At 41.2% G+C, this 12,985-nt stretch overlaps 1 protein-coding gene and 1 long non-coding RNA gene across 3 annotated transcripts in view; one reads left to right on the forward strand and one right to left on the reverse strand.

Moving 5' to 3' along the window:
- Window positions 1-12,985, forward strand: part of LOC105542669 — a 129,447-nt gene that overhangs the window by 100,404 nt on the left and 16,058 nt on the right. The window lies entirely within an intron of this gene.
- MYRIP (myosin VIIA and Rab interacting protein) overlaps window positions 1-12,985 on the reverse strand; it is a 425,120-nt gene that overhangs the window by 57,089 nt on the left and 355,046 nt on the right. For both annotated transcript variants that reach the window (XM_011984307.1, XM_011984308.1), the window contains one exon: window positions 11,360-11,997. In XM_011984307.1, coding sequence (XP_011839697.1) covers window positions 11,360-11,997 — 638 coding nt within the window. The remainder of the gene's footprint in view (window positions 1-11,359; window positions 11,998-12,985) is intronic.

Raw genomic sequence — 12,985 nt, forward strand, 5'->3', positions numbered from 1 at the left:
TGCACTCCAGCCTGGTGACAGAGCAAGACTCAGTCTCTAAATAAATAAATAAATAAATAAATAAATGGAGGTGAGGTGATGGGGATTTGAGTGGTGGGGGAAGGAACGAGACATTTCTCACTGCCGAGCACACTGTGTGGGTGCACGCTCTATAGGGCACTGTGCACGGAATGTCACACTCAGGCATCCCAGCAGTTCCCTCTGTATTGATGAGGACAAAGGCTGTGTGTGCTGTCCAAGGTCACACTAGTGGATAGCTGAGCTGAAGGTGACCTGACCCTGAAGGCCAAGCTCTTCTCTTACACCAAAACAAGACTGGATGCTCCAAATTAAACCGTGCCCACTAAAAGGGAAACAGCAGAGCCATGAAGCAGGGAGAGAACCCAAGAGGCAAGGGGTTTAACCTCTTGTTTCACAAAAGGGAATACTTAAAGGAGTGAGAAGATAATTTTTCTAGAATTCTTTCTGGAGATGAATACCCTGAGATTTCCTTAGAATACTGTCTTTACCTCAGTAACCCCAGTGATCTGTGCACACTGAAATCTAGCCTATTGTAATTAAAAAACTTTTTTCTCCTATTTAGCCTCATCATCTTTCTCATAAAAAGCAACCCCAGTCTCAGAAAGTTTTTCATAGGGCTGTCTTTCACCTGCCAGGTTGTTTCAGGAGGCAAAGGGCAGGCAAGGCTCTGGGCTTTCTCCACCTTTTTAAAAAGAGTCCAGATAAGGGATAACTTTCAACAGTCACATGTTAACCTTTGTTGAATATATCCTTGTGTCCTGGTGGCTCTCCTCATTCCTGTTGATGAAAGATACTGAACCTGACCTAAAAAACCAAGTTTTCTGCAGCTTGCTTTTAGATTTTATTTTAGTAGACTTCAGAGAAAAGCTCCAACTTACAGGTTAAATGACTCTAGGGCACTCAGTGTGGCAAATGTACATAGTTTTCCTTGCCAATCCTTTGGCACAGCTATTCAGAGGCTGGAGACAGCGGATGAGCCATGGGGCTGCTGGACTCTGCAGCTGATCCGTCTCTCCCAGAGGACTTAGAACGTTTCTGTCCCTGGTGTCTAAGGTAGAAGTTTTCCCACTTCCAATACATTGCTGTTCACCTAAAACTAGTCTAATTCACATGCTGTGAATAAGGCATTTGTTTTCCTTATAATTGGTGTGATAGCAGCCAGACACATACACAAATATACACCAAACCCTTAGTCAGCTTCACACAGTGGAAATGGAAAGACACCATCTGGAATCTTATAGAAATTAATATTATAATATGTTTCCTGTTGCCTCAAAGAGAGTCTCTCAAGGTTCTGTCATGGAGAACCCATCACGTGGAAGGAGCTACCTAGCTGGTGGAATTGCACAGAAGGTATGGGGACTAACTACCTGGTGATGAATTTGGTGAAGGATGTAATGAAATCTTAGCACCAGGATGTCATCTGGAAGGCTTATTTTTTAGCTTTATTATTACAGATCAGTTGCTTTGGTATATAGATTCCATGATTTCTGAGTCCTTTATATTATTACATTAAAAAACAAACAAGTCTGAATCTAATCTGGGGCACAACTCCCACTCTCGGAACCAAAACCTTCTGACTGCTGGTATCTGCACCTCCTCTCTGTTTTTTCATTGCTAATCTCCTATCCGATGGAATTAGACTATGCTATTTGTTGAAAGGGCAACCACTTATTCCCCAGAATTATGGCAATTCCATATAAAATATCTAGAAAGTTGCTAGTCTGGGCTTTTCAGGTGAATGTTTACATGAGGAATGGACAAATTTAACCCATTTATGCCTGAGGTGGCAAGTTTTTGAATTTTTGCAATCAGACCTTTGCGATGACCTTGAGCAGTCAGATAAATAACTCCCACATGCTTAGCGTTCCAATAATGAAACATTAGGCATAATTAAGACACAATTATCTTCATACTGGCCACAATTGTTCTGTCGCTTTGTGGAGAAATCTGTTAGGAATAAAGCAGCACTTGCAGTGGGTTTCACTTTCGATTTTTCTTTGACTCAGGATTGTGATAGGCATAGACTAAGTTATGCGATCCATGAATTTTGGTGGTGATTCAGAACCTGGGCCTTAATGCCAGTGTGAGAGCCAGGGTCAGCAGGAGGATTTCCTGGCAATCACATGATGACACGCAGGGCAGGGGTTGGGATGAAGGGACTGAGTGTGCTCTAGACCCCTTTCTCTGTATTGGCCCTGAATGACTTGCTATGCATTTGAATGAGCGGGGCTTGGGTCCCTGCCATATGGAATAGAGAACTCAACATTTTCTTTCATGGAATTGACATGGTTTTATTGCTACATACAAGTAAAAGCCATAGTTGATAGTTAGCCCTGCTATTTAATGTCTCCTAAAAGAAGGCCCCAAATAATTTAACTATTGCTACAATAAAGTGATCATCTTCAGTGGAGAATCCTTAATATCCAACAGACTCCTATTTAAAAATCCTATATAGAGAGGCTCCAGACAGGCTCCCAATACTCCCCAAGATTGAATATAAAACTCTGTTGCATTTATGCACATTTTTTTCCTTCCTAGAGAGAAGACCTAGAGCAAACTTGTTCAACCTGTGCCCCATGTGGCCCAGGATGACTTTGCATTGAGCCCAATACAAATTCATAAACTTTCTCGAAACATTACCAATTTTTTTTTGCTCTTTTTCTTTTAGCTCATCAGCTATCATTAGCATTAGTATATTATGTGTGACCCAAGACAACCCTTCTTCTTCCACTGTGGCCCAGGGAAGCCAAAAGATTGCATACCCTGACCTAGCGTACTCATTAAGTTCTCGAAAGGGCCTATAACAAAAAGAAAATGTAAGAAGCACCATTTTCCAGCAAGTGTCTCATTTTCTAGACATGTTCTCTGCAACCAGTTTATCTTGGAAGGCACTCCTAGCAATTCTTGTGCTCCAGGGGAAATCAGTTGACAGATATGCGACTAAGATTTTTCTTCTGAGGGGTATTTGGTCACACCTGCTCTAAAGTCCTTCCAGGTTATTGTTTGTGCTTGCTGGGCTGCTGTGGACGTGGAGGTAAGTGGTGAGGAATGAGGGAACAACTGCGCCTCAGAGCAGCTCTGCTTTCAGCCGTATTATGATTCGTCTTCTCTTTATTTTTATTTTTGTGGGAGATACAACCTTTGGTACAAGTGAAAGTGCACTCGCCTGCCTTCTCTTTAGATTTCATTTAAGGGAAACCTCTATGCCTAAAAATATTTGAAAATCAGGGTGGAGAATTGAAGGGCAGAGGGGAATGATTACCCTTTGGTCTGTGTACTGGAAATAATTCCAATACAGTTCTGAGTAGATTTGAAGGCCTTGCCTGGGGATATTCTCTTGGTACACTTCAGAGGCAGGTGAACCTTCTGGGAGCCCCAGTGTTCTCAGGGGAGTGTCACTACTACCTCCAACTTAGCTTACTGCCAACATGTGTGGCCTCACAAGCACTTGTCAGAGAGCATCCCCTCGAATACAGAGCTCCACAACACTCATCAAACAGGGAGGGGAGCCATGGGGAGGCAGCCTTCCACTGCTCTCCACACCCCCACACTTAATCCCGGAGCAACCCGGACAGCAGAGGTCAGTGCATTTTGGCCCCTCATCAGCCTGACTTAATTGAACAACTTAATTGAACAGTGCCCGCTGTGATGTATTGGTCAACACTGAGTGACATTAGGAGAAGCAGCCCCGAGTGTGAATCCATGGAAGCAGTTTAGAGCAGGGGCTGCTGTGGTCTCCATCCCCTCCACAAGGATCCACAGGATGAGTTTCTCTTGGATTTTAGCTCTGAGAGCAGCATCCTTTAAGGAATGGACTTATTATTCTACTAGAGCTTCCATGACTTGGGGAACTGGTCATGCCACCCTCCTTCTATTGTCTTCTAGAAACTCAGGGACAAATTTTTGGTATCTCTCACCTAAGAGTCATTCCATCAATTTTGTAAATTATCATTACTCCTTGCTTCATCTTATCTTTTCTGCTCTGGTTTTCCCTTTGTCCTCCTTTCATTGTTATATTTTTATTTTATTTTCCCCTGTTCATATTTACGTAAGCCACTTTAAATTATTTCTGGAGCAAGGCATAAACCTATTAAATAAAGGAATATTTACAGATGATTAGTTATAAAGAACTGGTAGTTTCTCACTATGGCAAGACTCTTAACATATTTTTAAAGAATAATTAGAATCTAGAATGCTAGGCGGGAGAAAGTTTACTCCAAGAAAACAGGTTTTGCTAATGAGTATAACCAAAAATGAAACATTGGAGGAAATTAAAATAGCAGCCTCCTGTGATCCTGAAGTCTCAATCAACAAAAAATTAATCAGCAGGTTTCCATTTTAAAATAGTATCTGGCAGACATCTTTCACACAAAATTTCCACCAAAACTGTGTGGGAAGATATAGAAAAAGATGAAAACCCACAACACTAAAAATCAATCAAAGTCCGTTTGTTGCCAGTAAATGAATGGGGAAATTTTTTATTAAATAGAAGGCTCACGAGTGCACTTGGAGACTCAGTTACTCTCTACCTTTTCTAAGTAGTCACAGTAATTGTTGACCCTCCTCCCAGTATTCTCTCAACCTCTAATCTTGGTCCAGAAATATTAAGATAAATGCTCACCATAAAACAAAGCAAAACAAATACCAAGAAACAAAAACACAACAGTTGAGCCTTCTATTGTGGCAGTGGGACTTTTTAAGCATCCGAAGAGAAGCTCACTTCCAACTCCCCTCGGTGCTTCCCTGTTTTATAGCTACTTAGAAAATGTATTTACCTTAAAATATTTAGGTGGGTAGGAGGAAGAACTAGCCATGGCACCATGTTGCATCCTGGGAGGTGTAGTGATAAAACATAAGTTCTGGGGTAGAGACTACAAAAACCATGCAAAGTGTGTGATGGTGTCTGTTATTTCTAATTCATTCATTCATTCATTATCTATATATTCAATACTGTGGCTAGGTTCTTAGCCATCTGATCAGAGAAGCATAATGCGAGGCAGTAAGAGTAACAAAAATCCCCTATCTTAAGCTAGCAGAGTGGAAATGATTTGAGGGCATTAGATATTGGCAAACAATGAGGGTGGGGATAGCATTATCCTCATTTAAGAACTGCTAACAGGAAAAGTTAATGTGGAACCCATGGAAAAATACTGCAGAGAGAAGGAAACAAGTTAGCCTGAAGGCATCATGTGAATTTTACTAACAATCAGGACACAGTGTCTGGTAGCAGTTTTGCATTCTCATTAGAGAGTAATAATACAGATTTTCAATTAAGAGGTGTAAAAAGCTGTAAGAGTTCAGCACTTAGACTAACAGACTACAGGATAAGGTGAAATGGGAAGACAAAAGACTGCAGAAAAACTGAAAACACAGAAGCAGACATAGACTTGCTTTTGAAGTCTAGACTTCCAGAATTACACTTGCATTAATTCTACAACAGCAGAATTAATATTCAAAAGAGATGGGGTTTTAGTCCATCTATGTCCATCAGGGGGTTGGGTTTAGGAGGATAGAAGAGTGTGTTCAGCAGTTTATGTTATGGATTGCATAGAGCAGGGGTCCCCAGCCCAGGGGCCACGGACTGGTACTGGCCATTGGCCTGTTAGGAACCAGGCTGCATAGCAAGAGGTGGGCAGCAGGTGAGCCAGCATTACCACCTGAGTTCTGCCTCCTGTCAGATCAGGGGTGGCATTAGATTCTCAGAGTAGCGCTAACTGTATTGCGAACTGCACATGTGAGGGACGAGAGTTGTGCGCTCGTTATGAGAATCCTCGTTATCAGAACTAATGCCTGATAATCTGAGGTGGAACAGTTTCATCCCGAAACCATCCCTCACCTCCCACGACCTGCCGCAATCCATAGAAAAACTGTCATCCACAAAACTGTTGGTGCCAAAAAGGTTGGGGACCCCTGGCATAGAGGCTCAGTGTGCAAAGGTATGTGTCAAGTGAGTGAGGCCAGGGAGAAGGTAGAAAATGCGAGAAAGGACTCCTGCTTTCAGCTGACTTCATCTGCTAATCCTGGCCCATGAGGTGAAGCATCTAGCAGGGAGTGAGATGACAGATGTACTTTTGCGTCTCCTAATATGAGTCCTTCACAAGCCTCTAAAAAGACAGGAAATAAGAAAACTGCAGAACAATGAAGACAACAGTAATGGGAAATTAGAGAAATGAAGGGAAATGAATGTGAGCTTCAAGAGACAGGACTTGTTTTGTTAATGCCCAGAACAATGCATACATACACATGCAGTTTTGTCTCCAAAAAACAGAGAACATGTGTTCCTTCCAAACACACATAAAACATTCACAAAAACTGACCATTTATTAAATCATAAATGCAGTCTCAACAAATTCCCAACATTAGCAATTATGTAAGCCATATTCATTATTCATAATGCATACTAAAAATTAGTGACAAAACCAAAACAAAATGCAAAAACAAATCAAAGTGTTATCCATCTCACTAACTTAATTTGATTAAAATGAGAATTACACTGGAAATGATCAATTACTTGGAAAAGTTTGACAATGGGCACATCGCATATCAAAGCTAGCGGGGTGGAAACAAAACTGAATTTGAGGGAAAATTCATTAGCTATATTGGAAATATATATATTTCTATATATATCAGAATATATAGAAAAACGTGAAAACAAGAAAGTAAAAAGAAGACATTAATAAATATAAAAGTATATTTTTATATTTTATTATATATGTTATTAATATGTTATATATTAATAAATATAAAAGTAGAAATTAATGCACTAGGAAGAAAAATAAAAAATCCCTGGGATTAATGAATGAAAGTAACAGCTGGTTCTTCAAAAACTCCAGTAAAAAAATAAGACTGATAAGTTCAAGTAAGAAAAGAGGGAATGATAGAGAATGATAGAGAAAAGAGGGAATGATAGAGAATGAGAATGAGAGCAAGAGAGAGAAAAAAATCTATAAACCAGAGGATGCCTAACTATAGTGCAGAGAAATTTTTTTAAAAACATGATGAGAATATTAGATATAATATTATATCAATACATTTGAAAATCTAGATTAAATAGATGATTGCCTATGAAAATGTAAATTACTAAAGTGGATTTAAGAAGAGTTACAAAATCTAAATGGTTTAACAACCAAAGAAGAAATCTATAAAGAAAGTAAAAGATCTGCCCCTATAAAGATGCAGCAGGCCTAGATAGCTTAAAAGGTGAATTCTCCCAAACTTTCAGAAAATTATTATGTCATATAAAGTGTTCTAAAAATAAGATAAAATAGAGAATCCTTGCCATGTTATTAGTATAACCTGATACCAAACTGAACGAGATAGCATCAAAATGGAAACAAGCAAATGGAATCTGATTTTTATTAAAAAAATCATAATCAAGTAAAATGTATGTAACAAATGAAAAGATGATTCAAAATTGATAAATCTATTAATATGATTTACAACATTAACAGATTATAGAAAAAAAGGCTGGCCAGGCACAGTGGCTCATGCCTGTAATCCCAGCACTTTGGGAGGCTGAGGTGGGAGGATTGCTTAAGCTCAGGAGTTCAAGACCAGCCTGGGCAACATGGCAAGACCCTGTTTCTACAGAAAAATAAAAAGAAATTTTAGCTGGGCATGGTGATGAACTCCTATAGTCCCAGCTACTTGGGAGGCTAAGGCTGGAAGATCTCTTGAGCACAGAAGGTCAAAGTTGCAGTGAGCCGTTGTGCCACTGCACTCCAGCATGGGTGACAGGGCAAAACACTGTCTCAAAAATAAAATAAAATGTAATAAAAATAAAAAAGAAAAAGTCTATGATCATCTACTGCCAAAAAGCAGTCACATTCCTGATTTAAATTGTTTACTAAGTTAGGAATAGACAATTTCTCATTTTGATAGTACCTAATAAACTTAGAGCAAGCATGACACTTAATAGTGAAACACCGGAAGCAGGTCACTAAGGGTAGCAGCAAGACAAAGGCAAGGTGCCAGATGTCATTACTATGTCTCAGTGTAGCATAAGTTGTCACCAATGCAATAAAACAAGAAAGAGAAATAAGTATACATGACAGAAAGAAAAAGATAAGTGTCATTACTTGTTGACAATATGATTATCTATCTGGACTAGCTAAGATGATCACCCAAAAGACTACCAGAACTGAGAAGAGAATCCGTTAGGGAACTAAGTTATAAACTGTAAACATGAAATGAACAGTTTCTATACACCAGCAAGAAGCAATTAGAACATGTAATAAATCTCATTTACAATATCAACACAATGTATAAGATAATTAAAAATTACTTGACAAGAAACGTATGAAAGCTTTGAAAAAAATCTATAAAACTTCACTGTAAAGTAAATAAATGGAAATAAGTACTATATTCTTGATAGGAAAGGCTTAATATTACAGAGATATCAATTATTCTGAGGTAGATACATACATTTAATGTAATTCCAATCAAAACTTAAAAAGACTTTTTTGCAACTTGAGCAGATTTTAACAAATCATTTAAGTGAAGGACTGAGAAAAGCCCAAATGCTTTTAGAAAATGATATCATTTTCTAAAAATCCACACGGTGAAGAGAAGACCATCCAACAGATAGCATTATATATTATAAAGTTATTATAATTAAAATAAAATAGTATTTGTGAAGGAATAGGCTTCAAGATCAATGGAACAAAATAGAAAGTAGAAAATAAAACAGGTTTATAGAAATAAAAGGTTAAAATATACTAAAGGGGCATCTGAAACCAGTGGATGATAGATTATTTAATAATAATTTTGTGACAAATTCTTAATTTGAAGTTTAGATCTTATCACATATCACCCAGAAGGATAAAGTACAGATGGTCTAAAGGACTAAACTGAAAATAGAAAACTACAAAGGATTAGGAAAAAACTGGAAAAAAATCCTTATAACCTTGCAAATTTAAGGCCTTAAGGCACCAAATACAAAAATAATAAAGGAAATAACTGATAATAACCAAAAATAACTGATAAATTATTATGAACAAAAATTTTTGTATGTAAAATATACTTAAGGCAAAAGTGACAGACAAGGAGAGAATAGTTTCACGTGTAACCATCAAAGAACTAAACTCTATTATACAATTAGAAAATAAAACTAATTCCTAAAAATCAGTAAGAAAAAGACAAATAGTCCAATAAAATAACAGATAAAAAAATAAATGTAAATTGCTTATCAAGGCTAGCGGGATGGACGAAAGAAGAAAAGTGCAAATAGCTTTAAACACAGGAAAAATTGCTCAATTTCAGTAGTAATTATGAAAATGTTAGCCAAAGGGAATTTTTTTTCTTCACATAAAATTGGCAAAAATTTAGCAGACTGACAACACTATTGTTGACAACATGAGAGAACATACTCACACACTGTTATAGCTATGCAAATTGCTATGAAGTTTTGGGAGCTTAATTTGGCAAGTCTATTTTAAAATTAAAGACCCACATGTTACTGTTGCACCTTTAGTTCTTATTGTTTCAAAAAGTTCCGGGAAAAAGCTCAGTCCGGGAAAAAGCTCAGTCCAGGAAAAACAAAAACTGGTTGGATCCGGAGATGCCTGAGTTGGAGATGAGCTTGGTGACCTTTCCCATTACCATACTACAAGCCCCTTCCAGGGAGGAGCTTATTCCCCATTTTCTATACAGGCTACTATGTAGAAGCATGAGGCAACACAGTGAGACCCTGCATTAAAAAATAATAATAATAATAATTAACCAAAAATAACCTATCAGAGTTTTGATGTCTCTGGAAGTGCAGCACCATCCCCACCTAGTGGAGAGGAGTGGGTACTGCCACTAGCTCAAGGTCACTCCCTGGGAGGCAGAGGCAGTGCCTCTTCTCCGTCAATGCCTTGCAAAGATTAGCAGTAGAAGACAAATTTCAAGCCACTTCAGAATAAATAGAAAGCTAATTGAGGTGGAGATGTGACATTTTACACCTGCAAGTGAATCATGCAAACTCTCAAGAGTATCCCTTGAGGCAAGTCATTCCATGTTTCTGGACAACAGTGTCTACTTGAGCTAGATAATAATGATTTACACTTGAACCAAACTTTTTACTTTTATTCTCTGATCATAACAATCCCATGAGACAGATTTTTAATGATCTTCTGTTTTACAGAGGAGAGAATGGGTGCTTGGACTAAATAAAAGACCTTTTCTAGGCAATATGTTAGCAGGTCAATCAGGGCTGATACCAAATTCTATGGCTTGAGGACCTGAGTCCTCAATTGTCTTTATGGGGGCCTCAGGACCAGGGATGTGGCTGAGGCATTCATAGAAGATCTTGTAGAAGACACTGGTGAAATCTTGGACCATATCTTTGGACCTGCATGAGTTGTCTGCAGCCACAGGGGACAGTTTCTGGCCGAACTAAGAGTATAGGGCATGGCAGCTAGGCTCCACAAGGTTTGGTATTGGGTTGACAGTGATGTGCAGGTCTTCACCAGAAGAGGTGGGGGCAAGGGCAAGGGCATAGCACAATCAAAGGCACAAGGCTGGGAATGAGCAGGGTGTAGAGAGTATAAAGTTAGTCTGGTTGGGAGCCCATGAATTATCTGAAATTTTAAGCAAGACCATTTGTGCATGTGTGAGTGTATGTCTATACAAGTGCATTTTTAAAGGGAGAAAATTCATGGCTTTAATCACATTTGTCTTGAACTAAACCATGTAGGAAGAACCACCGAGGATCCAGAGAAGGGGTCTGATGTGGACTAAAGAATCACAGAAAATTGAAATAATGTTTACTGAGCCCTAGTGTCAATCTCAGACAGAGCTTAGCTCTTTATAAACATCTCTTTCACTTGTCACAAACACCCTTTGAGGTGGGTTCTAATATCATCTTCATTTTACAGATGAGGAAACCGAGAACTAGAGAGATGCCTTGTCCAAGGCCACACAGTTGGATCTGAACCCAGGCAGTCTGACTCTAGATCCCTCAACCCTAAACCCAAGGCCCGTGGCCCTTAAACTTGAGTGCACAGTGGAATCGCCAGGAGGGCTTGTTATAACAGACACGGCTGGGTCCCATGCCCAGAATCTCCAATTTGGCAGATTTCTAATGAGTTCCCTGGTGGTGCTGATGCTGCTGGTCTGGGGGCCACACTTCACAAACCACACTCTGAATTCTAGGTCATCATCTCCAAAGAGGACGTGGAGTCCCAAAGAGTTGATGTGACCGTCTAGAGTCACTCAGCTACTTAGCAGCAAAACCAAGACGAGAATCTGGGTCTGTGGATTCCAAACCCAGGACTCTATGCCACTTGTGCTTGCAGGAGGGCACATCTTACCTAAGAGTGTGTGTGCATTTGCACGTGTGCACTTCCATTACCTGACGTGTGTCCAGATCCTGGAGCTGGGCGCTGGGGGAAGATGGTGCTTTGCTTGGCTCTTCTGAACCCAATCGGGCTCTTCTCCACCTCCTGGCCCGCCGGTCTGTGGTGTGGGGGGCCTCCTCCGGCTCGCTGCTGTCTGAGGTCTCCCTGCTGGTCACCTGGGGGTTGAAGTTCACATCCAGTTCTCCCTGCAGGCGCATCTTCTCGGCTGCAGGGTTCCTGGGGGCCTTCCTCTGCAACCAGGACAGCCTGGCCTGGTGCCCAACTTCTCGGGAAGAGCCCGCGGAGGAGGTCTCCGAGTCAGAGCACATGGCCTCAGGGTTGGGGGAGATTGCGGAGGATGGGGAGGCAGCTATGGGGCCTTGGTCAGTGCTCTGGGCCTGTGTAGGCTGAGGCTGGGGGTTCCTGGGCAGGCCCTGGGACCTGGGACACAGCTTGCTCAAGGCCTCACTCCAGTCAAAGTCTTCCTCGCTATCGGAGCCCATCTCATCGTAGGCAGATGCCACACTGGAGGCCACCTCCAGGGCCTGAAATGTCCCGCTCTTAGGTTTGGCCAGTAGTCGGGTAGGGGGCGGAGCGCCGTCCTTCAGGGCCACCCAGTTCCCGTCGGGGCTCTGCAAAACTGGGGCCAGGTCTGTGGATGGAGAAGATAGAGAAAGCAGAGAGGGGCTGTTGTCACTTTAATGCAAGATGAGGTTGCCACTTGTTACCTCCCCAAGAGTGTCTTGTGGGGGTGTTGGAGAGCAGTTGCCTTTAGGAAGCCCAGGAGGGCAAACCCAATTGGTGGGCAGAGTTCAAAGTTCCCCGAAGAATCCCCTGAAAGCTCAAAGGGTCCCAGTGCTTCACAGATGGAGAGAAACTCAGAGATGTGGCTCCTATTTCAGTCTACCTGGGTTGACACCACCTCAGTCTCCTCAGCACTGCCACACTCCTGCCCCAGGCTTGTTTGGAAGGGAAGGGGAGAGAGCTGCAGTTGGCAGTACCAGCTTCTGGCTCTTTGACCTTGGGCTACAATTTTGTCTCTTGGATCCTTAGTTTCCCCTCACTGATGGGAAACAATTCCACTACCTGCCCTGGCGTACCTCAGAGGTTAACGCATCTGCTCTTGGCTCTTTTATAGATCCTACTTCATAACAGGTTCCTGAGATAGGCACGTAGGTCTATTTTTAACTCAAGGAACATGCCCCACTCTGGAAAGGACTTGAGGCCAAAAAAACTTTGGTATTTCTAATCTAATTTTACAGATGAGGAAACGAAGACGAGCGAAGTTAAGTAACTTGTTAAAGGTCACAGAGCTGCTAACTTGTAGAGTGAGGACGAGGTGCATCCTCTACCTGACTCCAAGGCAGCTCTGGGCTACAGACTGTGCCTCGGAAGCCTCTGGCCAGCTGCAAAGCACCATCCAAGGGCAGCTAGGGCAGCTCTCAGGCTGTGACTATGGACTGGAGTGGTCTAAACTGGGCTCAGATCTGCCCAGAACATGGTCCCAAGGACTGATCTGCATGGTGGGGGTGGATTGGTAAAAGTTGTTTTGTCTTGTTTAAGGCGAACAGGAAAATGCTTTCTTCCCATGTGTCTGTGGGGTGGGAATAAGGTGACATGCTGCTCCTTTGGCTATGGGT

This window comes from Mandrillus leucophaeus, unplaced genomic scaffold (genome assembly GCF_000951045.1).
Source record: "Mandrillus leucophaeus isolate KB7577 unplaced genomic scaffold, Mleu.le_1.0 Scaffold265, whole genome shotgun sequence".
NCBI classification, from domain to species: domain Eukaryota; kingdom Metazoa; phylum Chordata; class Mammalia; order Primates; family Cercopithecidae; genus Mandrillus; species Mandrillus leucophaeus.